This window comes from Sorex fumeus, unplaced genomic scaffold (assembly GCF_029834395.1).
Source record: "Sorex fumeus unplaced genomic scaffold, SorFum_2.1 ptg000034l, whole genome shotgun sequence".
In the NCBI taxonomy this organism is placed as follows: domain Eukaryota; kingdom Metazoa; phylum Chordata; class Mammalia; order Eulipotyphla; family Soricidae; genus Sorex; species Sorex fumeus.
Window position 1 is genome coordinate 46,486,653 of NW_026606091.1, and position 17,233 is coordinate 46,503,885.

Genomic DNA, 17,233 nt, shown 5'->3' on the forward strand with positions numbered 1-17,233 from the left:
ATTTTTTTTTTTAATCAAGGCTTGTCTAGCAATGTGCGTGTGGGTCACTTCAGCAATATGCAAACTTAAGTGAGGCTCTGCTGGATGGATGTTAGAGCCAGTGACGGTGCTGCTGGGACTGGCCCAGAAGAAATACAGGCTACACCAAGCAGTGCAGGGACCTCCACAGCTATACCCACTGATGATGGCAGGGTTGGGGTGGAGTGGGGAAGTTGTCACATGATGCTGAAGATCTAACTGGGGGCCTCCTACATGCAAGGGCTGTTGTTCAAAATGTTTTGAGGTTCAAAAGGTAAAAGGACATCTTATTACTAGTGCTTTTGAGGTGGGCAGAAAAAGAACTAGGAACTAGGAAGGATGGCAGTGAGAGGAGGTAAGTGGCTTTCTTGGTGGAAGACAGGCCAGAATGTCAGGTTTGTGACATGTGCAGTGGCAGAGGTGATAGTGTGGAGGGGATAGTCAGAAAGTGATGAGTAGAGCAAGGCAGAAGGAAGTTATATCAGGGGTGAAATCAGTGGTGGAGTCTGAAGTCAGCTGAGTTTCAACTCTTATTTTGAATGAAGTAGGAAGGTATGGAAAGCATCTGAACAAGGAAATTCAACTCAATAACAAATATTTATCAAGAGCCAATTTGGCACATGTGGACTAGACCAAAAATAAAACAATAAATAAAGGTTTCCCAATCTCCCTCCAAAACTTACATTCCAGAAGTGAATGGGATAGTAATACCATAAAATAAATTTGGGAGAGGATATGAAGTTGTGTTTTAGATATGCAGAGCAGAGTTTGAGGTACCAATGGAACATTTCTGTGAAGATTTCCAGTAGAATGCCAGAATATAGGCATGGAATCATAAGCCAGGAACAATTTAAGAATTATAACCAAAAAAACAAAACTGAATTTCTGAGAATATCTGATTTTATGAAGGAAATAATAGTTTAGTTTAGAAGAGAGATTAGTCCTGAAGTTGGAAAAGATTGTTTAAATTTCAATGCAGGACACTGAGAAAAAGGGCACAGAAAGGAGACTAATTAGAGATCAAATTATTTATGTCAGAAGATTTTCTTTACACACCAGATAAGAACTTAAAATTTTTTTTTTTTAATTTTTGTTTTATTGGGCCACACACACCAAGTTGTGTTCAGGGCTTCTGACTCTGTACTCAGGGATCACTTCTGGCAGGTCTTGGATGGGGAATCATATGGGGTGCCTGGGGTTAAATTTCAGATGGCTGGATGCAAGGAAAGCACCCTACCACCTATTCTATCAAAGTGGACCCGAGAACTTTGTCCATGTTGTATAAGAACATTTTGTTCTTGTTTCCAATACACCCAGTAGTTGGTACTTGGGAACCATGGTCACACCCAACAGGCCTGTGGTACTAGGGATCAAACCCAGGACCTCACAGATGCAGAGCATACGTTCTATGATTTTTGCTATATTCCTGGTCCTAAAAGAACAGTTTGCTTTACTAATACCCAGGAATGGCTGAGATTAGTACCAGGAATTTTGCTCCATGACTTGAAGGCCAGCCACATGTGCTAGGTGAAAAGGAAGCTCAGATAGAGAAGAGAGCACCAAATAAAGGGTGTTGTGAAGATCCTCCCAGGGTGGGAGAGACATGCTAAAAGTAGTCTATGGACCAAACATGATTGCCACTCAATGCCTCTCTGGCAAAACACAGTACCCAAAAGAAGAGAGAGAGAACAAGGGGGAATGCCCTGCCACAGCGGCAGGGTGGGACGGGGGGGGATGGGAGGTGGGAGGGATGCTAGGACCCGTGGTGGGGGAGGATGGGCACTGGTGGAGGGATGGGTACTTGATCATTGTATAACTGAAACCCAAGCACAAAAATTTATAAGTCTATAACTGTACCTCATGGTGTTTCACTAATAAAAAAAAATGATTAAAAAAAAGAAGAAAAAAAAAGAACAGTTTGCTTTGTTTTGTTTTTGTCAAAGAATAATTATTTTTATTCATGTTTTTCTGTGGTTCAAAAACGTCTGGATGGGGGGAAGGGATATAGTTGAGTGGTAGAGCACATGCTTTGCATGTGTGAAGCCCTGAGTCCATTCCTAGGCACTAAAAAGAAAATAATCTATGTAGTAATTAGAAGTAAAATGTGATTTCAAAGTAAAAACTTTTAGGGGCTGGAGAGAGAACACAGCAGGTAGGGTACTTGCTTTGTACGTGGCCGATCTGGGTTTGATCTCTGGTACCCCATATGGTCCCCTGAGGCCTGCCAAGAGTAATTCCTGAGCACGGAGCCAGGACTAAGCCCTGAGCACTACTGGGTATAACCCTCATCTCCTCCCATAAACTAAAAAAGGCTTTTAGAACAGAAGTTTAAGAAAGAATGTTAAATTTGAAATTGTTTCTTATTTGACTTTTTAGCAGTTTTTAGTTTACTCATTTAATACTTCTTACTGGGTACTTGAGTTTGGGTATAATTTTGATTTATGAACAAACATGAGAAAAATTGTACCTTTACATCCAGTTCTGATTTTAGCCCACAGGAAACCAAAGCTGCATAAATCTGTGCTAGGTGCTGATGGGTCTTCTCTGTAAGATGGTACCTAAAAAGAATTATTATTTTATATGTACTCATTTGAAGGCTGATCATGCTAATTAATTCCATCCCAAGCACTCATCCTTTAAAAGAATGTTAGCATGGAAATTCATTCATTCAATCAATAACTACCAAGTATCTAGCAAATGCAAACAATGTGCTTGATTCTCTAGGGATAGTACTCCAAATGATAATATAAAGCAAAATGTGGTTAATAATAGGAAAAAATATATAGTGTTAGGAATTCAATGAATGGGATGGTCACGACTAAATACTTGTGTGTATGACTGTTATACTTAGAAAAGATTAGATGTAAGGACTGGAGTGATAGTACAGCAGGTAGAGTGTTTTGCACATAGTAGATCCTGGTTGTATCCTCCTCATCCCATATGGTCCCCTTAGTACTGCTCAGAGTAATTCCTGAGTGCAGAACCAGGAGTAACCCCAGAGCAGGGTGTGGCCCAAAAATCAAAACCAAAAAAAAAAGAAAAAAAATAGGTAGGAAAAAGGAATATTATTTGGGATATCCTGAAAAAACAGGCACAATTTCAGAAGATGAAATAGTTGGGCAAAATAGAGAATAATGTTAAGATAGAGAAAATATAAGCAAAAGTAGGACTGGGAAAATAAATCATGTTTGTGAGCCAATAACCAGTCTGGTTGAAATGAATAACAGTGAGAATTATGCCTGAAAATATAGGTTGGATTATATTCTAAAGACTAAATATTATGGCAAGATGTTTGTATATATTCAGTAGAAAATAGGGAAGTCAGTGGACACATTTTATCAGAGTGGAGTAATTAGACCCTCGTGTTGAACTTATTGCTCAAAGAAGGCCAAAGTGGCTGAAACACATGCTTTGCATGCAGAAGACCTAGGTTCCATTCCCAGAACTGCCTAGTCCTACAAGAATTAGCTTTGAGCAACCGATGCTGGCGTGGATGTGGCGAGAAAGGGACACTCCTTCACTGTTGGTGGGAATGTCCACTGGTTCAGCCCTTCTGGAAAACAGTATGGACGATTCTCAAAAAATTAGAAATTGAGCTCCCATTTGACCCAGCAATACCACTCCTGGGAATATATCCCAGAGAGGCAAAAATGTATAGTCGAAGTGACATCTGCACTTGTTTGTTCATTGCAGCCCTCTTTACAATAGCCAGAAACTGGAAGAAACCTGAATGCCCAAGAACAGATGACTGGTTAAAGAAACTTTGGTACATCTACACAATGGAGTACTATGTAGCTCTTAGAAAAGATGAAGTCATGAAATTTACATACAAGTGGTACAATATGGAAAGTATCATGCTAAGCGAAATGAGTCAGAAAGAGAGGGATAGACATAGAAAGATTGCATTCATCTGGGGGATATAAAGTAACAAAGTATGAGATTAATACCCAAGAATAGCTGAGATCAGCACCAGGAGGATTACTCCATAACTTAGAGGCCAGCCGGGTATCCTAGAAGAAAGGGCTATTCAGATAGAGAAGGGAGCACCAAATAAAGGATGTTTGGAGGATCCTCCCAGGAGGGGAGATGCATGTCGAAAGTAGACTATGGACTGAACATGTTTGCCACTCAATGCCTCTTTTGCAGACCACAACACCCAAAAGGAGAGAGAGAACACAGGGGATTGCCCTGCCACAGAGACGGGGGGATGGGGGGATGGGGGTGGGAGGGATATTATCCATGGTGGTGGAAAATGGGCACTGGTGGAGGGATGGGTATCTGATCATTGTATAATTGAAACCAAAGCACAAAAAATTGTAAATCTACAACTTTAAAAAAAATAAAATAAAATAAAGGGGGAAAAAAAAAAAAAAAGAATTAGCTTTGAGCACAGAGCCACGTATAGAAACTGAGCACCAGTTCGAGGTGTGAGCCTGAAAACAAAACAGAACAAAACAAAAAAGAATATTGAGTGCACAACAGATTACGGAGAGTTCCAATGACCCATTGGGAGGTGGGAAACTGGGAAACACTGGTAGTCTATTGTAATGGTTCACATAAAATAATGAGAATCTGAACTATGGTTCAGAAAGGGAAAAAAAAGTTTGTGCCCGAATCTACAGTATTTGTTTTCAGCCTTAGCAATGAAGAAGACAAAGATAAAGAGACTACATCAAGTAGGTGCTTGTTTTACATGCAGTTGAACTGGATTTGATCTCTGATACTCAATTAGATGTTCCCCAAGCCTCTTTAGGAATGATTCCTTAAGCAAGAACCGGAAGTAAGCTGCGAACACTCCTGTGTGTGGTCCAAAAACAAATAAAAAACAAGATATCGGTTTTTTTGAGGGGATGTAAAAATTGATTCATACTTAAACATGTCAAGATGGATAGCTGTGGAATGAGAGTGGAAATATTTAACAGAAAATGAGAGATACATATCAGAAGTTTCAAAGTGAGACTGTGGTTCAAAATATGGATGTGATTATAGAAGAAGGATAACTGAATTGTGGGTATGGATAGGCCTTTCATTTGATAGGAGAGAAAGAAAGGAGTTCAGATATAGATTGAGATAAGGAAAAATAGTTAAATAAAGAAGGATTAGTTGTAGGGAGACTGAGATAAGGAAAAATAGTTAAATAAAGAAGGATTAATTGTAGAACATCAAAAAACCCATGGAATTTAAGTTTCCAGAAAAAAAAAAAACACTTACAATAGACCTTTATACTCCATAGAAGTGAAAGAGAAATTATTTTTGATATACTATTAAAATATAAAAATTTGTTTCCATAAACCACAGTTACCTTAATTTTTTAAAAATTGGAAAATACAGAGAAAAAACCCTCGAGTACAAGAGAGACACAGTTATGAGTGACCTTTGAGAGACAGTAGAGGTAGGAAGGAAATCCAGGTTATAGAGAAGGAGCAGTGGAAGTAGCTTAGGAGCATAAAAGATAGGAGAAAGAAGAGTTATATAATAACTCTTCAAAACCAATGTCTGACATGAATTTTTAAATTTTGATTACCAGTTAACTCATCAATGAAATAAAGTATAGCAAGATGCCATTTAGTTGGTAGACTTAGTAAAAATTTTAGAGAGAAGTGATTTAAGAATAAATTAATTTAAAAAAATGTCTAAAACAAGAAAATCCCAAACGTTTTTAGTTTATCACTCCCATCTTATAAAAAGAAATTACTCAGTGCTCTAGAAATGTGTCTTCTTTGAGCAAACAAAGTGCCCCCCAGTGCTCCCAAGATTACTATTAGTCAGTGCATTATTCCAGTGCTGAAGAGGGTGGAGCGAAGGGATTGTATCATCTGCTTTGAGAAAGACTGGTTTAGAATTAAAAAATAATGAGAGAAATACTTAAAGCAGAGATGCTTAGTGAGATGGAGGAAGGAAAATGATTTTCGTGGAACTTCTGGGCAAATATGTCAATGCCATAATTCCAATTTATTTTTCTAGGAACATGTCATCCATCTTGGGAATCTCTGAATTAAAACAAACTGGATGTGTAAGTGAAAAATTGGCACAGTGACTTCTGCTCCAGAGGAGAACTGAGTAACTCAATTATGAACATGACTTTGGATGAAGAAATGTTTACTTACTCTGAGTTAATTGTGTCTTTGGAATATAAAATTATCCAACAATAGTTGTATTGGAATGACAATGCCATTAATCTCATAACAATATTGTCTGATGCCTTCTCAGAATTTAATTCCTCGAGGTCCTGCCAAGAAATAAAAATATTTTCTTGATTAAAGAATTATTATGTAATTGTTGTGACCATATTTTTAGAATCTATGTCATATAAATGATAATCTGAGGAGAAACATATGAATGGGTTTCTATTGCACTGAAAAATTAAAGTCACACTTGGAAATAGTGGGGGTATAGTTAATGGGCTCTTCAGTAAGAAGGGCTCATATGTCTCCCAAAGTGCTATATATGACAAAACAGCATACAGAACCCAAAGTAAGTTATTTTTTAAAAATTAAATATTATTAAAATACCCTGATTTGCAAAGTTGTTCATTGTACAGTTGTTTCAAGCATTTAGTGCTCCAAAACCATTCCCTCCACCAATATTCCCAGGTTCCCTCCTAATCCCAACCTGACCCCTTTGGCACATAAAAAATTTACTTTATATTGCTTCTTTCAACAAAATTTTAGGACCTGGTATATAGAATGATCAGAAAATAAATAAGCAAAGGCCAATCAGTGATTACTATATGATTTTGAACAATGTAAATAAGAAAGTTAAAAGCAGTTAATACACTGTAATAAAATGCCTATCTCATTTATATATATATATATATATATATATATACGTTTTCAACTCTGGAATCTAAAGTATATTACATTAAATTTTATTTTATACTTGGGTCTTGTTATGGTAATAATCATGTTTTATCTGTCATTAATAAAACTTTTAAAGCAATTCAATGAAAGTATGTTTTAAAAGTCATGAATAATCTACACTGAAAGGTTTTTGTTTTGTTTCTTTGCAGTTTACACAATTTGGCTAATGAAACTTATGATTGAGGTTTCATACATAAAAATTCTAGCACTACACCCCCAGAGTGTTCCCACCTGAGTGCCTACCTTCATTTACCATCATCTAATGTCCACCCCCCAGCTTCTCTCCCCTATGGTGAGATTCTTCCTGGAAACCAGTTTGCAGCAGTTACTATTTCCTTGTGCATTTGTTAACCGTTTTTTTTTTTTAAATCCTCCCTACCATGTTTCTTTATATTCCACATATGAGAAAGATAATTTGTGTCAGTCCTTCTCCTGGATAATTTTACTTAGTATACTACTCTCCAGATCCATCCAAGTATTTGAAAATTGCATAATCTCATCTTATAGCCAAGTACTATTCCATTGTGCACATGTACCATAGTTTTTTTTATCCAGTCATCTATTCATTTGGGCTATTTCAGATTTTGGCTATTGTGAATAGTGCTGCAAGGAACATAGGGGTGAAAATGTCTTTTTTCATTTTTTTTTAACAATTGAATCACTGGGAATTAAAAAGTTATTCATGATTTAGTTTCAGGTGTATAATGTTCCAGCACCAATTTCTTGACTACTGTCAATTTTCTTCCACTAGTGTCCACAGTTTCCTTCACACCCCCTAGTCTATCTCCATGGCAGGTACTTTTTTTCTTTTTTCCTTCCCCCCATCCCTTTTTACACAATATGATTTGCATATCACTTTTACCTCCTTTAAGCACATAGTCCTGGTCCAGAGTGACCACTATCTTCATCATCGTTGTAACAGTGGTCCCTTCCCTGACCTAACTCTCAACTAACTGGCAGGCTTCGTACTGAGGACCAATTCTCCTGCTCTTTGTTTATTTTGTCTTTGGGATTTATGTAGTCTCCTACAATTTGTTGTGAGATGTTACTGGTGCCCACTCGAGCAAATCAATGAACAATGGGAGGACAGTGCTACTATTTATTTATATCTTGCCTGGGAATGAGATCATTCTGTATCTATCCCTCTCCCTCTGACTTATTTCACTCAGCATGATAGCACATTTTTACAGTGGAATAATACTCAACTGTAAGAAAAGATGAAAACATGCAATTTGCTGATGCATGAATGGATTTGGAGAGTATCATGTTGATATATATATATATATGTATATATATGCTGCAATGAATATAGGAATGCAGATATTTTTTCTGCGTTGTGTTTTGAGGCCCTTAGGGCATATTTCCAGGAGTGGAATTGCTGGGTTAAATGAAAGATCAATTCCTAGATTTTTGAGTAATGTCCATATTGTCTTCAAAAAAGGCTGGACTAGTTAACATTCCCAACCAACAGTGAATGAGAGTCCTCTTTTTCCCTGCATCCACACAAAAACTGGTTGATGTTTGTTTGTGATGAGTGTCAGTCTCTTTGGTGAAGTGAAACATTTTTGTTGTTTTAATTTGATTTTCCTGGATAATTAGCGATGAAGAGCATTTTTAAAAACTTGCCTTTTGGCCATCTGTATATCTTCTTTGAGGAAGTAGTTCATCTTTTCTCCCATTTTTTTTTGTGGAGTTGAATTTTTTTTTCTTGTAATATTCTACTAGTGCTCTATGTCCTGATATTGACCCTTTATTAGGTGAGTGGTGGGCGAATCATTTCTCCCAGTCTGTGGGCTGTTTTTGTATTATAGTCATTGGTTCCTTTGAAGTGCAGAAGCTCCTTAATTTAATGTAGTCCTGTTTGTTAATCTTTACTTCTACTTGCCTGGTCAGTGAGACTTCATCCTTTCAGGTACCTCTAGCTTCAATATCATGGAGAGTTCTGCTAATGTTTTCCTCTATGTACCTTATGGATTCATATCTGATAATAAGTCTTTAAAATCCACTTTTATTTGACTTTTGTGCTTGGCATTAGAAAGTTGCTTTGCATGTGGCTGAGCAGTCCATAGTAGGCCCAGTGATGTCAGCTGGAGGCAAGCATCACCTGAGATGATAGAGCAGCAAGCTAAAGGTCCCAAAATAATTTTTTTAAACGGATGTCTAACAGAGCTCTGTGTTTCCACACAGTTTATATTTTTACATTTGTTCATCAACTCAGATGTCAGCTTTACCAAACATAGATTTGTTATCTTTCCAATGGAATTAAACAACTGAAAACACCTCTGAAGTCCTCATCCTGGAGAATTCTGTCTGTATGTCTCTGGTATATTTTATAGATTCTGGCCTAATCTCATTTTTACTAAAGTATGGAAAAATAATAAAGATAATTAAAGAAGTTTAGTTACTTTTAAACTATGATAATTTTAGCACCATGGCTCATTTACAGTTTTGGAAAGAATAACTAATACATTACAGTTAAGCTGTATGCAATCAAAATATACATACAGTTGTATATTTTGAATTTTTTACTATATAGTTTTACCTGCAAAACTATGGCAGTATGTTCATTAATTGTCATTACTACATAATGTTCTGTGTCTCCAAAAAGCTTTAGTGACTCACTGCAGCATCTTTCCACTAGGGTGATATTATAACTGTAAAATAAAATATTTGTGAGTTAAACAATGAAATAAAAAAGAACATTTTTTTCAGGGGAGGTTTATTTGACTAACTGCTGGTTCTGTGCTCAGAGATCCCTACTAGTGGTACGCAGGGGACTGTATGCAGTCGAGAGGATCAAACCAGGGTTGCCCGTGAGCAAAGCAAGCACCTTAACACTTGTATTATCTCTCCAGGATGGCATTGGTTTTTCCTTTCTCCCTGGCCACAAGGAGCTTAGGTTTTTCAGGTTACACCCATCACAGTGCTCTTGAGTCACTCCCAATCCTTTGTTTATCTGTAACTACTTCTCTATGCTCTCTTCCCCAACCAGTTAATCAGCTTTTCCCCCTAATCAGACTCTTAATTTGTAAGGTCAGATCCTTCTAGGACACTGAAGTTATATTGTAAGCTAATATTGCCTTTCTCCTCTCCTTATGTCTTTTGAATAGTTTACTTTAAAGCAATGTCCTTTTTGTATAAACACAGGAAGACAGTTAATATTATGTTCTTGTAATTTAGGATTTAATTGGCTTCGAATATTATTCACTCCTCGACTTAAGCCCTTAGTTCCTAGCATCCCAAAAGCAGAGTCCCAACGAGGAACTGAATAGACCCAGGGAAAGCTGTGAGCTACCCTGGCATCGAAATGGGCTAGGCCAAAGCACCATAATTCTTTTTTTTTTTTTCTTTTTCTTTTTTGGGTCACACCCGGCGATGCACAGGGGTTACTCCTGGCTCTGCACTCAGGAGTTACTCCTGGCGGTCCTCAGGGGACCATATGGGATGCTGGAATCGAACCCGGGTCGGCCGCATGCAAGGCAAACGCCCTAACCGCTGTGCTATTGCTCCAGCCACTTTTAAATTTTTTTTTTTTGCAGTGTCAGGAATTGAACCCAGGGTCTCAAACATGCAAAGCAAATGCTCTGTCGCGGAGCCACATTCCTGGCTCTAGCACCATAATTCTTAACTATAAGTTAAGAGCTTGATCATGGACAAATGTTGTCATGATACAAGAGTAACAACGAGACTGGGACCCTGCTAGGGATAGGAAAGACTAATAAGATCTGAGCAGTGTAGTCTGAGATTGAGATGACCCCAGGAGAGCAATTCTATAAGCTTAATGTATCTCTTACTGTGTCCATACAAAAAGATTAATATTATGAATGCTTATATGTTTGTTGGACAAGTAGAGGAAAAACATACTCATGGGATTCCGCTCTTGGGTGGTGCTGATAGAGTATCTGTCCTAGAAATATCCTCTGAGGAAAAGAACTTTACCCCTATTGATTGTGACCACATCTATGTGTAAGCTCCAACCCCTCATGTGGGGTGAGGGGGGTGGATTTAACCAGGCTTAAAGAGTGGGCTGGGGAAGAAGCAGAGGGAGAGAGACAGTAGTGAATGGAGATGAGATTGGAATAAACTGCAGCTGAGACCAACCAGCCCAGCCCTCGTTCCTTCCTTCACCTGCCCATTGCCATCGACCTCCCTGGGGTGGGGGAAGCAGCGTGAGACTACAGAACGCAGCGGTGGGAGAGTAGAGCACCGCTGCTCCACTTTTGCGTTTACACACTCCAGTCCCCAAAAGACAATACTTTGAACTGTATTATTCTCCTGTGTATTACATTATTTGAATCACTGTACTTTGCCTTTTATATATCAATTTGTTCTACTTCATATATTTGAGAAATGAAGGGCTGGAATGGTAGTAGAGCGGTTAGGGCACATGTCTTGCACACGGCCTACCTGGATTAGATCCCCAGCATCCCTTATGGCCCCTGAGCACCGCCAGGAGTAATTCCTGAGTGCAGAACCAGGAGTAACCCCTGAGCATTGCTGGGTGTGACCACAAAACAAAATGAATATATATATGTACACATATATACATATATATAAGTTTGAAGAATGAGATCAGCTTATTTAGTATAGATAACAAGTTAGTTGAGATGTGTTTTTCTCCAGTTACTCTGCTAAAGGGCTGGAGCGATAGCACAGTGGTGGGCATTTGCCTTGTGTGCAACCGGCCTGACTGACCCTGGTTCGATTCCTCCACCCCTCTTGGAGAGCCCAGCAAGCTACTGAGAGTATCTCGCCCGCATGGCAAAGCCTGGCAAGCTCCCTGTGACGTATTTGATATGTCAAACACAGTAACAACAAGTCTAACGATGGAGATGTTACTGGGCCTGCTCGAGTAAACGGATGACTAATGGGAGGACTGTGACTCTGCTAAATATTACAGTTTATAATATTACCAACATCTTGATCAATTTATTCTAGCTCTTTATATATGTATTCATAAAAGCTAACACTTTTATGAATACAAAACATTCAGCACTTACCAGAACTTTTATTTATTCTCCCTTAGCACTGGCCAACATAAAATTGTTTTATAAACTCAGAGTTTTCTGTGATTTTCCCCACAAACTTAATATATAAAAACAAACATAAAAAATAGACCTGCATTTTAATAAAGGGCACTGTACAATTATAATGCCTCGATATAAATAGTCTTTGTCTAGCAACTGTGTGCTAAGAAAAAGTCTTCTATGATTTTAGAATGCCTAATGTTTGATACACAATGTTTGATACAAAAATGTTCAAAATTTGATACAGAATGCTTGAGAACTAGATGTATAATAACTTGAGACTTCACTTAGATCTTCATAGTCTATTCTTCAGGAAGTATTTAAAATTATCTCCACAAAAAAAAGTTCCTCCACATTACCAATAATCCAAAGATGGACCATATAAAAATTCACAGGGAAATAATTCCCATGCTGACACTTTAATATTTTCTGGTGACAAAATAAATGCACTCAAAATTAATTTTCAATAATAATATTTCTCACAAATTAATATTTATTTTATATATTACAAAAAGGAATAATCTTCAATAGCTCGATGGTGTACTTTATAGGGAAAGTATAAATTGGCAAATTATCTCGGAAATTAGTCATATAATTCCAGGCTGGAATCATAATAGTATCACATGAAAAGGGTAATATTTATTTATATATATATATATATTTTTTTTTGTTGTGGTTGTTTTTGGGTCACACCTGGCGATGCACAGGGGTTGCTCCTGGCTTTGCGTTAGGAATTACTCCTCTCAGTGCTCAGGGGACCATATGAGATGCTGGGAATTGAACCAGGGTTGCCTCGTGCAAGGCAAATGCCCTACCCCCTGTACTATCGCTCCAACCCCAAGAGTAATATTTAAATAAGTGGAATATGTCTATATATATGTAGAGAGATTTTTTTTTCAAAATTTGAATTAAAGCACTTACCTGGATTCTAACAACTGAAGTATTTCTGGATTGTTAAGAATTCCCTCAGAGGCATAAAACACATAAGGAATCTGAATTTCTAAAAGGAAACCACCAAATCTATCCAACAAGGTGCTTCCTAAAAAAAAAAGAAAATTTATGAATGCTTCTCTTTTTTCTCACCCCCACGTATCTCTTTTATAACTAAATATGCAATAATAGGCATAATTAAGTTCAAGGAGGAAAATAAAAACAATATTCTCTGTAAAAATTAGAAATCAGAACAAAGTTCTCAAGAATGAATGAAAAATCATGTTATTCTACTACTTAGAGATAAAAGCTAGCAAAACCACTCTATGCTAAAACCCAGTTTGCTATGTACTTCCAGATACTTTTGCATACGCTTATCTATAATACACATGTACACTCAGACCGAAAAAGGGGGAAAAAAGCAAATAGGATCATATTCTACCTGAATGTTAAAATCTACTTAGTTAAGTTTATTGAATTTTTGTGTGTATATGTACTGATTTATATAGAAATCGAAAATGTTGCATAATAATATAAAGGGAATGATACAAATAAAAAGGAAAAGATTAAGTACCTCACTAGAGAAATGGATTATTTATCAAAATATGCAATTTACTAAAGAATAGGTACACAGGGGCTAGAGAAATCTCTTTAAGGGCTCCTGCTTATGCTTTGATTGTGGGTGGTCCTGGTTCAATCCCTGGTACCATATGCTCTGAAGCACTGCCTTGAGCAAACTCCAAGAACCATGCTGAGCACAACCAGATGTTGTCCAATCCCCAAACCCTTTCGATTCTAAAAATCAAAGTTGTATAATGATTGCATTTTTAGCATTGTGTTGGAATATCTCAGAATTTGGACTCCCTATACATACTTGAGATGGACAGAAAGTAATTTATGGCAAGAATTGAAAGAGATGGATCTAAAAATGTACAGCATGGACTTTTTAATTAACGGATCTGAGAATTCCAAACTTAGTCATGTGAAGTGTGAACACAAAACACAAAAGAAACTAATTATACACGAAGTAGCTTTAGACTATTTTTTTTTATGTAGGAGTACTGCTATTTATTCAGCCACTGATTAGGCTGATTGAATTTTGCATGAACTTCACGATTATTTTCTAATTATTTGCAGTTTAATGTTGCATATTAAAATTATTCTAACTCATGGTTACATTTCCCCTATAACTTAATTAACAATTAATTTGCATTAGCATATAAGATTAAGGTCAGATAGAATTGTAATAAAATTGTGCTGTATAAGTAAAATATCTGTAGGCTAATAGGATGAAGACAAATAAAATCCAAAATGTATTTTACAAATGAGGAATACGAAGTATGAGTTCAAAGGATATTACCAATGTCACATAGTTGTGAGATTAGAGCTTTGAATTGAATCTTTTAATGTCATACCTTATTCTCTCTTCTTACATCAGAAACAGAAAACAGAAAATTTTTATTATAACAAAGCAAAAAAAAGACATTTAGTTCATATCCTTACTCTTTAAAACAGTGTCTGGAAGAGATACTTTAAAAGCCATGTAAGGAATATTCAGTTTTTTGCAATGGTTGGTCCAACAAGAATTTTCTACATAATTGTATTCCACCACAAATGAGAAATTACTCCAGGGGAAATCTGCTCCAATGTATTGATTATGTACAACTACACAGGAACTTGTACTGAAGAGAAAAGAAAGTCAAGAATACAGAATTATTATATTTGGGTAATTATTAATTTGACATATTAAAAGATACTGTTTTTTTTTGCTATTCCACTATTAAATGCAATTATCTTGGAAAGGTACTATTATTTTTTCTATTTTGTTCTCCAATTGTGTTAATATTCTTTCTTATTTCCTTCTGATGGTGAAAACTTTTTAAAGCAGGATATAAAAATCTTCCTCTTCTTTTTAAAAATTTTAATTTTTTTTATTTTTGGGTCACACCCGGCTATGCACAGGGGTTACTCCTAGCTCATGCACTCAGGAATTACTCCTGGTGGTGCTCAGGGGATCATATGGGATGCTGGGAATCGAACCCAGGTCGCCTGTGTGCAAGGCAAACACCCTACCGCTGTGCTATTGCTCCAGCCCCATCTTCTTTAAATTCAAGGGACCCTAATTTTATGACCTAAGTTCTGCCAATAATAGACAAATTTTCAGGACAAATCAACCTCATTTTCTTATCAATATGAGACTTTCTTAATAGAGATTATATAACTTGGGCTGGAGTGATAGCACAGCGGTAGGGCATTTGCCTTGCACGCAGCCAACATGTCCGACCCAAGTTCGATTCCTCCGCCCCTCTCAGAGAGCCCGGCAAGCTACCGAGAGTATCTCGCCCACACGGCAGAGCCTGGCAAGCTACCCGTGATGTATTTGATATGTCAAACACAGTAACAACAAAGTCTCACAATCTCCGTTACTGGGCCCGCTCAAGAAAATCGATGAACAACGGGAGGACAGTGACAATATAAAAACTTAGAATGGAATTTTAGTTTTCTCAATGGGACTCACAAATAATTTAGCAACAAAAATAGATACTTAAATTGAAAATTATCTTTCCCATCTTCAAATTTTATATAACTCCTGCTGCTTTCTATTTAAATCAATCTAGAAAATAAGTAGTATTTATGCTTTATGAACTTTTATGAAAAGTATTATAGTTTTATGAACTATTATTTGACTCACAACTTCTCTTTATTACTTAAAGGCCAAATTTAGAAAGAAGTAATTTCACCATAAAATAGGGTAAAAATCAAAGCTTTTGGTGGGGGGTGGCTTTATGGTCACATGCAGCTGTATTCAGGGCTTACTCTTTAGGGGTCATTCCTGGCAGTGCCCAGGGGACCATATGTGGTATAAGAGATTAAACTTAATTTTTCCCTAATTGGTCCCCAGGATTCTCCACCTCTCATGTCCTCCATGTTGTTATGTAATTTTCCTTTTAATCTCGAGTGAAAAAGAATCAATTATTCCCTATCTTAAAGTTTATATGCTGCAGAAGGGACAATAGGAGAGTAAGGGAGGATTATTAATTCTGTTGGTAGGGGTGGTGAAGCAGCATCACAAGTATAAAACAATAATATGAGAATTACTTTAAACCGCAACATCTCAATAGAAATAGGAAAAAAATTTCTGCTAGAATTTGTAGACTTAATCTAAAAAAAAATTGCTCCTTTTTGTTAATACTTACAGATGTCGATTTATAATGATGCATACATAAAACATACAATGTAATGCAGTATTATTTCAATAAAATATTTTTAAACTTAAAAATTAAATAATACTGGCTTATAACATTAAGTGGATTACAGATTTCAGGTTTTATTTAACATTTGTAAAGGTTAAATTCTAGAAGAAATTGTGCTTTTCCTATGTGGATTGATATATCTGTTCTCCACAATAAATACATAAATTTTTACCCATTTAAAACATCTCTGGATGCCAAATTTTTTTTCCTTTCATTCGGATGTAAGACAGTCAATTTGAAACCTGTGGATCAAGAAGGGGTAATACAAAAGTTTCTTTTAGAGTTTTGTTCATATGTAGATTTTTTATTGTGTCATATATTTTACTACCATAAAAATGAACTTAAGGTCTATGAACAAATTAACTGTTTAAAATACAGTTTGCTAGATTGCATTTTCAAGTCTAGAGTATCAGAAAGTATAAATCACAGCTATTTCTCTTGTGTGTGCACGTTGTATGTAAATTCTGAATTTATTAGGTGAAGTAGAAAAAATGGAAGAGAAAACAAATTTAAAGGTAATCAAATGAAACACCAGTTCTGTGTAATAACTTTTATTTTGATAAAAATCATGGTAAATCACCTTTTGTCTCCTGCCCAAAATTTAAGTTCATAATTAAACAGAAAGAAGCTTCATTTCAATGAATGGTAATACCTTTTCTCCCTTTCTACTGACAAGAAGGGTCAATGGGAACTACCTGATCCTTAGATTTACTCTTCTAAATTATAATTTACAATTAAAAAAATTCTTTACCACCATATAGTTTATTTTGAGCAGATATAATTTATTTGTAGATGATTCTACCTAAAATAGATTCTATATGTAAATTTCCACAAAGATGCCATAGTAATGATGGAACAAATGCTTAATAATTTCATGGTTACTTGACTTGCTATAAAATCAGTTTTTATAACAATAAGAAAATATAAAAGAAGTATTTCTTTTTTATTTATAAGAGAATTCATATTATCTAAAATATAATATCTATGGGGCCACAGATAGTACGAGGGGTAAAGCACTTGCTTTGCATGTGGTTAACTTCAGTTAGATCCCTAGCACTGCATAATGGTACCCAGACCATGGTCAGGAGTAATACCTGCACACAGCTAACAGTAAGCCCCAAGCACAGCTGAATGTGACCCACCC

General features: G+C 36.4%; 1 protein-coding gene across 1 annotated transcript in view; it reads right to left on the reverse strand.

The window, feature by feature from the left end:
• Positions 1–17,233, reverse strand: part of SHOC1 (shortage in chiasmata 1) — an 80,317-nt gene that overhangs the window by 10,375 nt on the left and 52,709 nt on the right. The window contains exons 16-21 of the mRNA XM_056117291.1: positions 16,262–16,331; positions 14,339–14,517; positions 12,827–12,944; positions 9,421–9,532; positions 6,126–6,247; positions 2,486–2,576 (exon numbers count right to left, since the gene is read on the reverse strand). Of these exons, the coding sequence (XP_055973266.1) occupies positions 2,486–2,576; positions 6,126–6,247; positions 9,421–9,532; positions 12,827–12,944; positions 14,339–14,517; positions 16,262–16,331 (692 nt within the window). The remainder of the gene's footprint in view (positions 1–2,485; positions 2,577–6,125; positions 6,248–9,420; positions 9,533–12,826; positions 12,945–14,338; positions 14,518–16,261; positions 16,332–17,233) is intronic.